The sequence below is a fragment of the Zalophus californianus genome, chromosome 5 (assembly GCF_009762305.2).
Source record: "Zalophus californianus isolate mZalCal1 chromosome 5, mZalCal1.pri.v2, whole genome shotgun sequence".
NCBI classification, from domain to species: Eukaryota; Metazoa; Chordata; class Mammalia; order Carnivora; family Otariidae; genus Zalophus; species Zalophus californianus.
In genome coordinates this window covers 111363064-111377256 of record NC_045599.1, presented here as the reverse complement: position 1 = coordinate 111377256, position 14193 = coordinate 111363064, and the positions used below count along the sequence as shown (strand labels likewise).

The 14193-nt window shown below is 44.0% G+C and overlaps 1 protein-coding gene across 8 annotated transcripts in view; it reads left to right on the top strand.

Moving 5' to 3' along the window:
• Positions 1-14193, top strand: part of SLC36A1 (solute carrier family 36 member 1) — a 252623-nt gene that overhangs the window by 36799 nt on the left and 201631 nt on the right. For 3 of the 8 annotated variants that reach the window (XM_027605687.2, XM_027605689.2, XM_027605688.2), the window contains exon 11: positions 5122-9556. The exons of 4 other annotated variants lie outside the window; for them this stretch is intronic. In XM_027605687.2, coding sequence (XP_027461488.1) covers positions 5122-5393 — 272 coding nt within the window. In that variant the 3' untranslated portion in view covers positions 5394-9556. Of the gene's footprint in view, positions 1-5121; positions 9557-10921; positions 11597-14193 lie in introns of those variants that run through there. One more of the 8 variants, XM_027605691.2, reaches the window with a different exon arrangement.

Genomic DNA, 14193 nt, shown 5'->3' with positions numbered 1-14193 from the left:
TAATGAACTGTGCACCATGGGCCCCTGCGAACCCTCCCGAGAGAGGCCTCAGGTTCCTCAGCTGTAAGACGTGCAGGGTATCTGATTGCTAAGGCTTCTCTCAAGTCTAAACTGTGATTCTGCACAACTGCTTCAAGCCTGATTTTAAATTTCTACCAAAATATTGCTCAAAAAAAAAAAAAGCTAATGTAAAAACATTTCAAGAATGTCTAGATCTGGGGTTATTGAAGAAGAAATTCTGAATATACCACTGACTTAACAAAATGATTTTTTTTTTTGCATTTTATCTTCTGTGTTACTCCTCATGGCTGCATGTTGCATAGTATACACAGAACTTTGTCTTTTGCTTTTTATTTGATATTATATCATGAGTATGCATATCCTTCATAAATATTTTCACGGCCACGATATTCCATTATATTGGTGTATTGTATTTACTAAGCTACTCCTTTACTGTTGGACATGTAGGTTGTTTTCCTTGCTTTTGTACTTTTTAATTTATACTCCCACTAAGTGAGATTATATATTGTGTTCAAGACTATTGTTAATTTTCAAGGTAGATTTGTAGACATTTTAGAGTAACATAGGTAGGCTTCACCAGCATCAATCACAGTGAAACAGCAGAAAGAGCTTCTGGACACAGGGCTGTAGGTGTCCAACATATTTCTCTCTGTGTGTGTTTGTTCTCTTAAGTGCTTTCTCTTCTCTAGTGCACAAGTCAGCTTTTCTGTTCCTGGTCTGAAACCACAGGCTCCAGAATCCCAATCAGTTCCTTCTCTAAACATGGTCATTTGCCTTGTGTTGTTTCAACAGTTAAAAGATCATATTTTTAGTGTCTCTTAACCCAAAGGGAAGATGTTTTGTAATACTAGTGGGGCCCTCTTGACTAATCACATGGGCTAGCTGAGTTGTCCTCGGTCCTCCATTGCTGTACATGCCACAGCCAGGCTGCTGCAGAGGGCGATGACTTGCCAGTTAGGAGTGTGCTGTCTTCCTCTTTGTATCCCATACAAACCCTGAACACAAGGAGTGTTCTTGTGAGGGAGCGGGGAGAGAGTAAGGGCAGGATATTCCTGGTTGGCTGCTTCCTGAGGTCTCTACCTTCTTTCTCTTTCTAGAGGGCTTTAACTCAGAGTAAAGACATTTAATGCTAGAAGAGGTTTTGGTTGCTCCCATATCTTTCTTAAGTACCTGATTCAAGTACCTGATTCTCTCTTTGGAATTAGCTAAAACGAGTTTGCCACATTTTGCATGGGGGCAAAACAGGTACCCCTGCTGTTTGAGCCCTTGGGGCTATTTGTGCTAATTTGGTTGGGTCCTCTTGTCTTCCTCTTTCCCCAGCATATTAGTGGGAGGCTCACAATTCTTGCCTTCTCCCCACCCCTCCCCATTATCTTTCTCCAGTGTCAGGCTTTATTTGGGGTTCAGCTGTGGTGTCTGGTCCAGCTAGGACAGGAAGAGGGCCTTTGCAGCGCTGTGGTCCTGGCTTTAAGAGAAAAGTTTAGCCACTTCTAAAAGATATTTTTGTTAAGCAAGCTTATCTTGTATGTCCTTTATAGTAAAAACAAGGACAAGTTTTTAGATTGCTTCTAAAATGTCATGATGAAGTGGAACATCTCTGTCTAATCTGAGAAAAGTTTCTGATCATACAAACTTCTGTTGCTGTTTCCACTTAATTCTTATCATAGAGTTGAGCACATCTGACCTCACTTAAGTCGTATCATGAAGTACCATATGTCCTCCAGGTTAATGGGAGGGAAGGGGGGGATGGCCGACTCAGCACCGGGAGGGCCTGGGCAGATCATCTGACTTCTCTCCTCCTCAGGCTCTTTGTCTCTGATAAAGGTCTCCCTTCTCTTGAGTGGGCTGGAGCATTCATGGAGACCAGGGGCTGGCACCAGAAGACTAACTCACCCTCCCTTTAATGGCACAAAACCAGGCAGGCTGGAGGCTATGTTTTTGGCACAACCATGTGTCCTCAGAGAGGAATCCCATTGCTCTGCTGGGCCACCGTTGAGCAGTACATGGTGCTTCCCAGTTGACAGTGAGCTGAGGGACATATCCCAGAATGCATTCCTAAGTGACTAAACTTACACTGTGTAGCTCCTTAACATTTCAGAGCTGGGTGAGACTTCAGTGACCATCCAGTGTTAGTACAGTCACCTGACCTCATGGGTGACCAAGCTGAGGCTCCGAATGGTGAGCTCATTTGTGCTAGGACTGGTGGTTGCATTAGCTCACATTTATGAAGCATTCATTGTGCACTTAGTGCTCTAAGTTCTTTATGTGAATGATCTCATGTGACCATCCCTGTTCAGCAGTAAGTTAAATAGCTGGCTGGGTAGTGGTGGAGCTGAGATTAGAGCCCAGGTTCTGAGTCCAGAGCCCACACTCTTAACCACCTTCCTGTACCAGCTTCTCCTAGGGCTCAGTTCTGATTGCTGCCTCGGTGCTATTGCCACCTCACTACTCACTTGAATTGGAACCATGGGAGCCATCACTATGATGTTGACAGTAGGCAGATGCAGACCCAGACCCCAGAGAGGGCAGGTGTCCTCTTCTAGGTCACACAGCAGATCAACTCTTATTGAGCATTCAATTGCCCATGATGAGAAAGCCATCATTTTGTCATCAGCTTTCTGTATTTTTAACTTTTCTCCAAATTCAACCCTGAAGATCTGAGGGAGATCACCAACTCTATTTAGAAAGAGCTAACGGCTGAAGCAGACTATTTTTAACTTGGAGGGCAAGTTAAAAGTCTATACTTTCTGTGGACTTTCTGAAGGCTTCAGAACACTGAAGGTATTAATGGATACTTGCCATTATGGTTGGACACTAGAATAAGGAAAGAGGAAAGCATTGCCCCTGGGGCTGTAAAACCGTGGCAGAGGCAGATCTGAGACTCAATATCTTTGTATTCCCTTTTGTCATTAGGCTTCAAAACCCTTGCCTTACTTCCTTTACAGAGCAGAGAGAGGTCAGGGCTGATTGTATACCAATTCTCTGCTAAACGATTGCAGTGTATCCCTGTGAGTGTTAACCCACCATCTGACTCCTCCCGTTCTTCACAGACAGGCTGTTTCTGCTGATCAGCCAGCTCCCCTCTTCTCCCTCCTACGGGTATCATTCTGCATTTTCTTAATCGTCAGCTCTGTGATGTGACTGTACCAGGGGCTTGAGGTCTTGGATTCTAGTCTCAGGTCTGTCACGTTCTATCATTTAACCCCTCTGGGGACAATAATAATGTTGTAAAGTTATATATCCATGGACCTGAGGCAGATTCAGCCAGCGAGGGGCTGCCTCACAGTGCCGTCTACCAGACACTAGATGTCCTGCCGTGATGGAAGTGCTCTGGGTCTGTGCTGTCCAGGATGGTAGCCGTTAGGCATAGGTAGCTGTTAAATCCTTGAAAGGTGGCCAGTGTGAATGAGGAACTGAATTCATTTTAGTTGACATAGCTTCAGAATAAATGTGAGACAGGCGATGAATCTGTCCCTCCCCTGGTAAGTCTTGGACCCACATGCCTCTCCTCTTACTGCAGGGAGTGCTCTTCCAGTTTAAAAGCAAGTGCTTCTCATAAAACCTGGCTTCGACTAACATAACATAATAAAATAAAATTTAAATTTTTTTTTATTTTTAAAGTTAAAAACAACAACAACAAAACCTGGCTTCTAAATGCAACCCAGTCCCTTTATCTGTAGCTCAGCCAAAGAAGCAGTGATCAATGCAGACAGTCCATCAGAGGAGTAAAATTGACCTGAGGGAAGATTGGCACCATTGGACTGAGGTGTTCTGGCAATCTCATCACTGTGGTGCCTTCCTCAGAACGACTTGGCTACATTGCTTTATGAAATGGAGCTGGAATGGAAGCCCCCATAGAAGATGTAACTGATGGGAATCAGTGAGGTCAGGGATGTGCTCTGGATCCCAGTCTCAATGCTGAGGACCTCCAGTTGGAGCCTTTGGGGAAGACAGTTCGTCAAAATACATTTGATTACTAATGAGTTAATGATGCACTTTTCGTGGGTGGCAATATATATACTAGCAATGATTATATGAACTGTATTAGGAGCCTGTTGTATGCCAGACCTTGTGGTAAGTGCCTGTGTCAGCTCATTTCATCATCTTGATCTCTCTGTGACTCAGGAGTCATTTGTATCCTCATTTTGCCAACAAGAAAACCAGGGAATAAAAGGGAGGTGTAACTTCCCCCAGAGTCACTCAGGCAGAGCCAGGATTCGGAGACAAGAGCCTAATTCCAGAGCCCATAATCCTCCATCAACTGGTGAAACATTGGCCTTCATTCCGCACCCCCGGTGGAAGGCTGAGTCCGACGGGCATGATGGGACCAGTGGGCATTGGAGTAAGTGCAGTCAGTGGAGCCTCCTCCCGGTAGTTGGACAGCAGGGCACTTGGGGCCGGGGTGTGGAAGCTGACGGGATTTCCTAATGCAGCCCGCCATTCTGTGTCACTTCCATGTCCCTCTCATATGTCCGGGACTACATTTCAGGTGTGGGAGCTGCTCACTTGTCCTGGCACAGGCATGTAGTCATTGTGTGGGGCCTGGCTCCTCAGGTCAGCCTGCACCCTGAACTGCTTCTACTTGCCCTGTAGGAAAATGCTCTGTGAAATGGGGTTTATCCATGATATTGTTCCAGAAGGACGGCTTTTCCCCCCTGTTTTGTTCCTTGTCAGTTAAGTAGAGATGTTTGTGACGGAGGTACCCTCAGTGGTACGAAAATGACCAGTCGCTCAGAAATAGTCCACCTCCCTTTCTGCTCCAGCCTCTCTCCCCTGGTAGGGACCAGATTGCCCTGGAATGTAATTTTGTTCATTTGCTTCAGAAAGATGGAAATCATGTCCTGTAGCAGAAAAAGCTGAAAGCCAGGAGATCTGGGTTCCAGTCCCAGTTCTGCCAACCTTGCAGTGAGACCAGGTTGTTCCACACCTGTGGGCATTTGTTTTCTCATCTGTGGAATGAGAGATTGGACTGGATAATGTCTGAGTTCCTGCAGAGCTCTCCATTCAAGATGAAGAACGCTTTAGCTAAATTTGTTCAACAGTGAGGAGGTCTCTTCCAGCTCTGGGCAGTCTTGAACAGACATGTCCTCTCTCCTGCAGGCATCTTGGCCATCCTCATTCCCCGCCTGGACCTGGTCATCTCCCTGGTGGGGTCCGTGAGCAGCAGTGCCCTGGCCCTCATCATCCCGCCCCTCCTGGAGATCACCACCTACTACTCGGAGGGCATGAGCCCCCTCACCATCGCCAAGGACGCCCTGATCAGCATCCTGGGCTTCGTGGGCTTTGTGGTGGGGACGTATGAGGCCCTCTATGAACTGATCCAGCCAAGCAGTGCTCCCATCTTCATCAACTCCCCCGGTGCCTTTGTATAGCGATCTGGGTGCATTCCCTGCAGCTGCCTACCCCACCCCTGTGTGTTCCCCAGCACCTGGCCCCAGAGCCTCAGGTAGGGTTCAGGCTCTGGGGAGAGGCAGGATTGCTGTCGGGGAACCCCTCTACCTGATACCTCGGTACCCTGGACCAGGTGGGGCTGAGGGCGGGAAGAGTGGGTAGCAGATATGCAGAGGTCCCTCTTAGTGGCTGTGCCATCCCTGTTCATTTGTACTTAATTTAACCCAGAACTTTTCAACTTTTTTCCATCATGTCTCCCTTACCTGCCCCCCTTCTTCTGATCCATCTTACCCAAATTATTCCTGTTGCACAGCTCACTTTATTTAAAAACCTTAGCATCCCCCACCTCATGTTTTCTCCTTTCCAGGCCCAGGCCTGGATTAAATGAGTAGGAACCCCCTCTCCTTATAAGGCTGGACCTATCTCTTTCTCAGACCTCTCCCAAATATTTTACCTCAGTATCCTCCTACCTATTCAAGTCTCCAGGAGATGTTTAGACCTACCTAGTAGTTTAAAACCAGCCCCCAAAGCTGCAGCTTTTAATCTTTATTCTCTCTGGCTTGTGACCCTCGGCAACACCTTTTCTGAATTCCTCGCGTGGGTCACAATGTTGTATTCTTAGTTGCTTTAGCTTCTGAAAGATATCAAGTGCTGCCTAAATTGAAAATATATATATTTTATTTAAAATTAGCTTTTGTTTTTAGACTCTGTCTCTAGATCTGGGGTTATTATGAATTGTTCCTTCCTCAGTAAACTTTTACTAGGCTTCTCCTGCTGAAAAGAAACTTGCTCCAGGAAATGTGTGCTTAGGTCCTCAGCATTCTTGGCTGAGTACCCCAAAGGTTTTAATCAGGATCACCTAAGTGTGTACCTCTGTGGGGAGGCATGCACTTTACCTCCCACTGACCAGCCTGATTTCATATTGAGAAGATATGAAGGACTCAGGATATGTTTGCCAGTGCACAAGGCTGAGGAGAGGATGGCTGAGTGGGACGTGCTTCTGTCCATGGGGGGCTTATGAAATGGGTCACTTTGTGCATTCGGGCCTGTTTTCCAGCCTCAGCCCCTGATAGGCACAGGGCACAGTAGCATTCAGTTGCCAGCATTTCGGGAAGACACCCACACTTTGCCGTGGGTGGGAAGATGAGGCCAGTGTGCACAGAGAGTGTGTTCATAGATTTAAGAAGCAGCTGGTCTGACACTGTGTGGTGCTTGGTTGTTTACAATCAACGAGGCCAGGGCAGCAGCAGTGCCTTGCCCCGAGCTGCCTCCACGACCTAGACTTCTAAAGGGAACCACTTGGTGGGGACTTCGGTCCCCTGTGTTCTAAACACTAATTGTGACCCCTCCCTCCCCTGCATGCCTCCCTGAGTGTAAGAAATAGCCTCAGGGGTGGCTCACCTCAAGGTCAGCCTTCAGATTTGGGAACAAACTGCAGCGAAAGCAGAGAAAGGTGCATTGCCTTGGTTTTGGCTGCCTCTTCTCCCCTCTTGGTGTGAGAACTATTTCAGGAGGGCATTCACTAGCTCTCCATCTCCTGAGCTGTGTGTGTGTGTGTGTGTGTGTGTGTGTGTGTGTGTGTGTGTGTGTTCATGCACATGGAATAGGGGCATGCTGTCCTCCTCTCCTGTCCCCAAGCTCTTCCTTCCTGAGAGATGCAGTTCACCCTGCAAATTAGAGAGCCGCACAACTTCATCAGGGGTCTTGTTCTTCGGTGTTTCACCAAAGCTCGTAACCTACCACACACACACCCTAGCCCTATCTTTTTCTTTCTCTTCTTTCCCAAAACCACATTCTCATTGCAGTGACTCCCAACCTACTCATAATTTATTAAGTTAGAGAGATATGATCAGTTGTGACTAGGTCTCCCTCAGAAGCATGGTACTTTTCACCTACCCTTTCTGCGGTTACCAGCAGGTGCTTATATGACCAAGGCTCTAACTGGAGGTGGCAGTGGCCCTGCCCTGTGAAGCCTCAGGCCTAGAAGTTACCAAAGTGGGTTCAAGGATTGTCCTCTTCTCTGTGCAAGCCCCAGGCTCCAGCTGTCTTTCCACGGCAGTCCTGAGAGTTGTTTACAGTGAGAAGGCATGCGCCAGGAGAAGGATCAGATGTGTGTCCAGCTTCTGTGACTTGGGGAGCTGCTAGAGCCTGTCCTGTCCAGGTGGGTTGTAAGACTGGATCTGAGGACTGGGCAGTACAAAACAGTGCATTTTGCAAAATGCCAATTATTGATACAGGGTCCCTGGCCCAGAAAATGTGGTGTGTAGGAGAGATGGCACTAGCTTTGGGGCTTCTGGAAGCTAATTTGGCATGGCCCTCTCCCTGTTTGTCTTTTTCTTGTGCTCCTGCTGCTTCAGAAGACCTAGGCAGAGTGGATCCTGTTGGTGGGCCTTTCCGGTTGTGCACTTGGTTCAAGTAAAGGGCCAGCCAGAAGACGGAAGTAAGAGGAAGCCCTTTCTCTTTTCCTGGAAGCAGCCCTCTGGGCCAGCTCAGGGAAGCTTACTCTTCTGCCCACGAGCTTCTTCAGTCAGGGAGTCCGCCCTGGTTTCTTCCCAGGGCTCTTTAGGAACCAGCTGCCTGGGTTCTCCCCGTGCCCCCGCCCTGGTGCCTGGTAGGAAGGCCCAGCACGAGCAGAAGTCTGGTCAAGGAGCAACAGAGCGAGGCGCTCTGCCGTGGGAGGCTGCATCTGTGGGGCCACAGGCAAAACGTGCAGCTTTCTGGCCCACTACTGTCAGGCGCTGAGTCCCTCCCCCAGGCTCTCCAGTGCAGCCTCAGACTTCCATGAGCTCTGAGGTAGCTTCTCCGAGCCCCCTCCTGTAAATGCTGCTGTCGGGAGGTGTCCACCTCTCTGCTGGCAGTGTACCTCCCCTTACATGCAGGTATTTGCTGGGGAGAGCATGATCTGGTGTTTTCTGTTTAATTTTCCTAGAAGTTGTCACCATTCACACGTGTCATTATTTATACTGTGCTGCTCTCTGGCTGCCAGGAGCTCTTCAGCTGCACAAACCCTGGCCAGATGTATGTGAATGTGTGGCGGCTCTTAGCTCAGAACCTGCCGCTCATGCCCTCCCTTTCTGTCACTCACCTCTCCAGCCAAATTCATTGGCTGGTGCTCACTACTTACTCCACCCCCATGAAAGGTACAATTTGCCATTTTTTTCATTTGTCTTAAAGCGATGATCCCAGGAAGGAACCTTAGGAAATCTGTCCCTCTTCCCTGTTCTCCTAGCTTACTTTTTTCTTCTCAGATGTCTCCCTTCCTAAATTATAGAATATCATCTCTGTTTAACACTACATATTCACCTCATGTTTTTTGGAAGTGCAAAATCTCACTTTATGTCTGTTTACAGCTCTCTCTATTCACTCATTACTCACAGCCAACGGGTCCATATCAGTGGGTTTTATTTCATAGCTGATTAGATGTTAAGGCGGGCCCCAGCATCAGCCCTGATCGGAATGCGAAGCTACTTCCTGACAGCAGAGACACAAAGTGTCAGTGGCATGACATGATTAGGGAGTCGGCTCCCAAGTCTGCCTTAGAATTAAATTTTCCAAAGTACATTACAAATCTCCAAGACCATTAGGGGAAAAGGAGAGGGTGTGGTTTGTCTTTGAAAATCATGGTCAACACTTTTAGACAATTTAATTAGTCCTGCTGTTTGCAATGCTATTTGCTCTGACAGCATCAGCTTGTGATATTTCTTCCCTGTTCTTTGTACCACTGGGCCATTCTCAGGCCAGGGGATATAAATGGTGCTGATATGTGGTTACCAGAGTGGGGAGTGGGGGATGAAGGCAGAGGGTGCCTGTTTTAAGCCGTGTTCTTTTGTTTAAATCAAGGTGATGCTGGGGAAGCTGTTTTGTTTTAGTGAACAATAAATTATATAACTCTCTTGTAAACCATGTCAATGAGTGTGTGAATAAGATGAATATGAGAAACTACCATCCCCAGGTCTTGGTAGCCAGACAGTACCGCATATGTTATCCTGTGTATGTGCCTACGTGGATGTCTATTTCTCACATGGTATGTGTAGAGATGTAGACCATGCAGGAGCTCACAGAAGAATTTGTCTTGGGTTCTGCAAATGGATCATGTGTTAAACTTTTCTTTTATCAATAAATGAGTTTTATTTTTTATTTTTGAGAGGTTTCAGTCTGCATCTTTGTTTTCGCCTTTTTTTCTTTTTAAATATCACTCAGATCTCTTTACTAGATCTTACTAGGTCAAAATGTTTGTAGTTTATGTCACAGAGCTCATCCGGGGGAGTAGTGCAAACAGTAGAACCACCTATGGAATTGAGAGTTCCCAAGAAAGGGTCTGGGTAGTTGTTTTTTTGTTAGACAATCCTGCTTTTCTTGAAAACTTGAGTAGGAACTCTCAACCCTGTCTGTGTATATCAGATGACCGTAGTTGACAGGGATGATGGTTAGTTTCATGTGTTAACATGGCTGGGCTATAATGTTGAATAACCTAGTTATTCAATCAAACACTAATCTAAGTGTTGCTCTGAAGTTATTTTGTAGATGTGATTGATGTCTACAATCAGTTGCCTTTAAGTAAAAGTTTATCCGCAAAATGTGGGTGGGCCTCATTCCAATCAGTTGAAGGGCCTTAAGAGGAGAACTGGAAGAAGAAATTCTGCCTCAAGACAGCAGCATCAGCTCCTGTACAAGAGTTGCCAGTCTGGTAGCCTGCCCTATAAATCTTGGACTTGCCAGCCCTGACCATCACATAGGCCAATTCCTTGAAATCCCACCCCCTCCATGTGTATATATATATATATATATATATATATATATATATATATATATATATATATATATATTTGAAGTGGGAAGATTGATTTCAGGACAGTGGAAGAGATGACTCCTGTCCCCTGTTGTCACATTAAGAGGGAACACAAGACCATCTGAGCTGCCTCTTAGGTGATCTGAAAACCAATCTTGGGTGGCTACTGAATTAGACTCGTTTAAAAGCGGAGGCCTCGAGGCACACTACTGAAGTATAGCACTTTATGGAGAGAGGAAGACAGGGAATGTATTATGACTCCTTTTGATTACCAGTATTATTTCTGGAACTCGGGGTCACAGGGATTCAGTGACTGTTCCAAGTCATCGACCAGTAAGTGGCAGCATTAGGATATACACTGTAGCAAGCCCTGTGATTCCAGAACCCAAGTGCTTCCCAAAGGCACTGACTGCCTCCTCCTCTTTGTTACAGTCTCAGGAGGGAGGTCCACCTTTAGGGATTATTGCGAGGGTTAGAGAGAATGTTCTGAATTTCCTGGCATGAGAGCTTATGAAGCATTTTCTGAAATATTAGCCGAATTGAAGAAAACCAAGACTCAGAAGCAGTTTTACTTGTTTTGTGGTTTTGTATCCATTCGTTATAGTCATATCTCACTCACTTCCTTTGTGGAGAGCATTCAAAACTTTTTAGATTGTTCACCTCTTCACATGTTTGTTCCTGCTCATGTTTATACTTAATGGCTATAATCTCTCCTTCCAGGTAACAAGGGCCCTCAAGGTAAGCCACTGCACTGCTGGAGGCATAAATTGAGTGACAGTGGACTGAATTTGGACCCTAAACTTGGGGCTCTTTGCTAAGTAGGCTTGCTTCCTCAGATTCCGCCCATTGCAGATGTATGCAAGAAACTGTGTGTATCTTTAACTGGTGCACTTTACTAGACCCTTGGTCATTGGTCTCCCTCCCCCCACTCATTTTGGGGGGGAAAATATTGGAGTATAATCTACAAGTAAAATTCAGCTGTTTCTTAAGTGTACAGTTTGATGAATTTTGACAAATGCATTTGACTACCATTTCAATCAAAATATGGAATGTTTGTTTTACCCTAAAAAGTACCCTTGTGCCCCTTTGCAGTCAGTTCCATCCCCATGCTCACTTGACCCTTGGCAACAACGGATATGATTTTTCTGTCTCTTGTTTTGCCTTTTCTAGGATGTCATATAAATGCAACCATTAAGTATGGAGTCCTTTGTGTCTGGCTTCTTTGACTTAGCATAATGCTTTCTATATTCATCTGTATCATGCCTTGTATCATTAGGTTTATTTCTTTTTATTGCCAAATAATATTCCATTGTATGGATGAACCATAATTTGTTTATTCATTCATCAATTGTTGGACATTTGGGTTGCTTCCAGTTTTCCGCTATGATGAATAAAGCTGCTATAAATATTCATGTACAGACCTTTGTGGAGACATATGTTTTCATTTCTCTTAGATAAATACCTAGGAGTAGAATTGTGGGTTTGTATGGTAAGTGTATAATAACTATAAGAAATGGAAAATTGTTATTCCGGAGTGACTCTGCTATTTTGGATTCCTACCAACAGTTTAAAAAACTCCAGATGCTCCATATGCTCACCAATACTTCATATTATGGTCTTTTAAATTTTAGCCAGCTTAATGGGTATATAGTAGTACTTCTTTGTGGTTTTAATTTGCATTTGCCTAATGACTAGTTATGTCCTGCACCTTTTCCTGACGTATTTGCCATTGGTCTGTCTTCTTTAGTGATGTATTTTAAAATTTAGCTTTCTTAAAAATTTTAAAGCTTTTTGTTTTGAAGTAATTATGGATTCACAGGTGCAAAGAAATGTATGGGGAAGTCCAGCGCACCCTTCTTCCAGTCACCCCCAATGTTAAAATCTTGTATAACTATATTACATGACCAAAACCAGGAAACTGACATTGGCACAATATATAGAGCTCATTCAGATTTCTCCAGTCACATATGCACTCATTTGCACATGTGTGTGTGTGTTTGCATGTATAGCTGTAAGCAATTTTATCATATGTGTAGCTTCCACCACCCCAGTCAAGATGCTTACCTGTACCATCACCACAAGACTCCTTCATGCTGCCCCGTTATAGAGACACACTCACCTCCTGCACTCCCCCTACATCCCTAGCCTTGGGCAACCACTAATCTGTTCTTCATCTCTATCATTATGTTACTTCACAAATGTTATATAAATTGAATTCCATGGTATGTATCCTTTTGAGATAGGCTTCTTTCACTCAGTATAATTTCCTTGATTATTTATATTATATTATAGGAGGATATTATATTATCTCCTATAATATAGGAGATTATATTATAATCTCCCTCATTCAAGTTGTTGCCTATATTAATAGTTTGTCTTTTTTTATTGCAAAGTCATATTCCATGGTATGGATGTACCACAGTTGGTTTAACCATTCCCCCATGGAAAGAAATCTGCATCATTTCCAGGTCTGGCTGTTACAGATAAAGCTGCTATGAATATTCACTTGGGTACAAGTTCCTGCATGAAAATGTTTTTATTTCTATGGGATATATATCCAAGAGTGCAATTGCTGAGTTGTATGTAAGCCCATTTTTAGTTTTAAAAGGAACTTCCGAGCCATTTTCCAGAGTGGCCATACCATTTTACATTTCTACCAGCAATGTGTGAGTTACTTAGTTTCTCCACACCCTTGTCAGCATTTGGTATTGTCATTATTTTTTATTTTAGCCATTTATCAGATCTTGTAAATGTTTTGTTGGATATGCACCTAAGTATTTAGTTTTCTTTGAAGCAATTGTAAATGGTAATGTGTTTTTAATTTTGATTTCCATGTGTTCATTGGTAGTCTGTAGAAATGCAACTGATTTTTGCATGTTAATCTTGTGTCCTATAGCCTGTCTATACTCAGTAGTTCTGTGAGTTTTTGTCTGGATTTTTTGGGATGTTCTGTGTAGACAGTCATGTTGTTTGCATATAGAGATAGTTGTATTTCCTTTTTTTCCCATCCTGTATATATTTTTTTCTTACTGCAATAGCTAGAACTTCTAGAACTATGTTCAAAAAAGGAGTTGGTGACAGTAAACATTCTAGTCTTATCTCTGATCTTACAGAGAGAACATTCAGTCTTTCACCCTTAAGTATAATATAAGCTTTAAGATTTTTATGGAAGTTTCCCTCTATGTCTGTACTGAGAGATTAAAAAAAAATCCTGAATAGGTGAATTTTGTCAATTTTTTTTTCTTCATCAATTGACATGACCTTACAATTTTTCTTTTTTCACTTATCGATATGGTGGATTAAATTGATTGATTTTTCAATATTGAACCGGCCTTGCTTACCTGGATTAAATCCTACTTAGTCATGGTATGTTTTTCTTTTTATATATTGTTTTGTTCTCACCCAAACTCCAGAATGGTGCCTTTTTGTAAATGAGCAAAACCATATGCCATAACTACTATTCTTGGCATAAGTGTACTTTTGCCTCAGGCCAGGTTCCCAGCTGCTAAAGTGCTGCATAAAGCCTGCACATGTTTCCTTAGGACAGTTTCTCAACTTTGGTATTATGTACATTTGGGGGTAAATAATTCTTTGTTGTGGAGAATGTCCTGTGTATTGTAGGATGTTTAGCAACATCTCTGGTCTCTAGCCACTAAATGCCAGTTGTGGAATCCAAAGTGTCTCTAGACATTGCCAAAGAATACCCTTGTGTGGGGGGTTGGGGGTGGAAATCATCCCCCTCTCCTATTGAGAACTACTGCGTTAATACATTTAAGCTCCTTCTTACCCCTAGCTGGAGGGATTTTTTTTTTTTTTAATCTTGGCCATGGAACAAAGGTAAGTGTGTGATTATGGATGCTGCAAAAAGATCTGCCTTTTTAATAGTAGTGATAAAATATATAACATCTTTTGAGCCTTTACTATGGCAACTACGCTAAGCACATTACCTATATTATCTCTTCTACTACTCATGTCCAGTGAGGGAAGGTGCT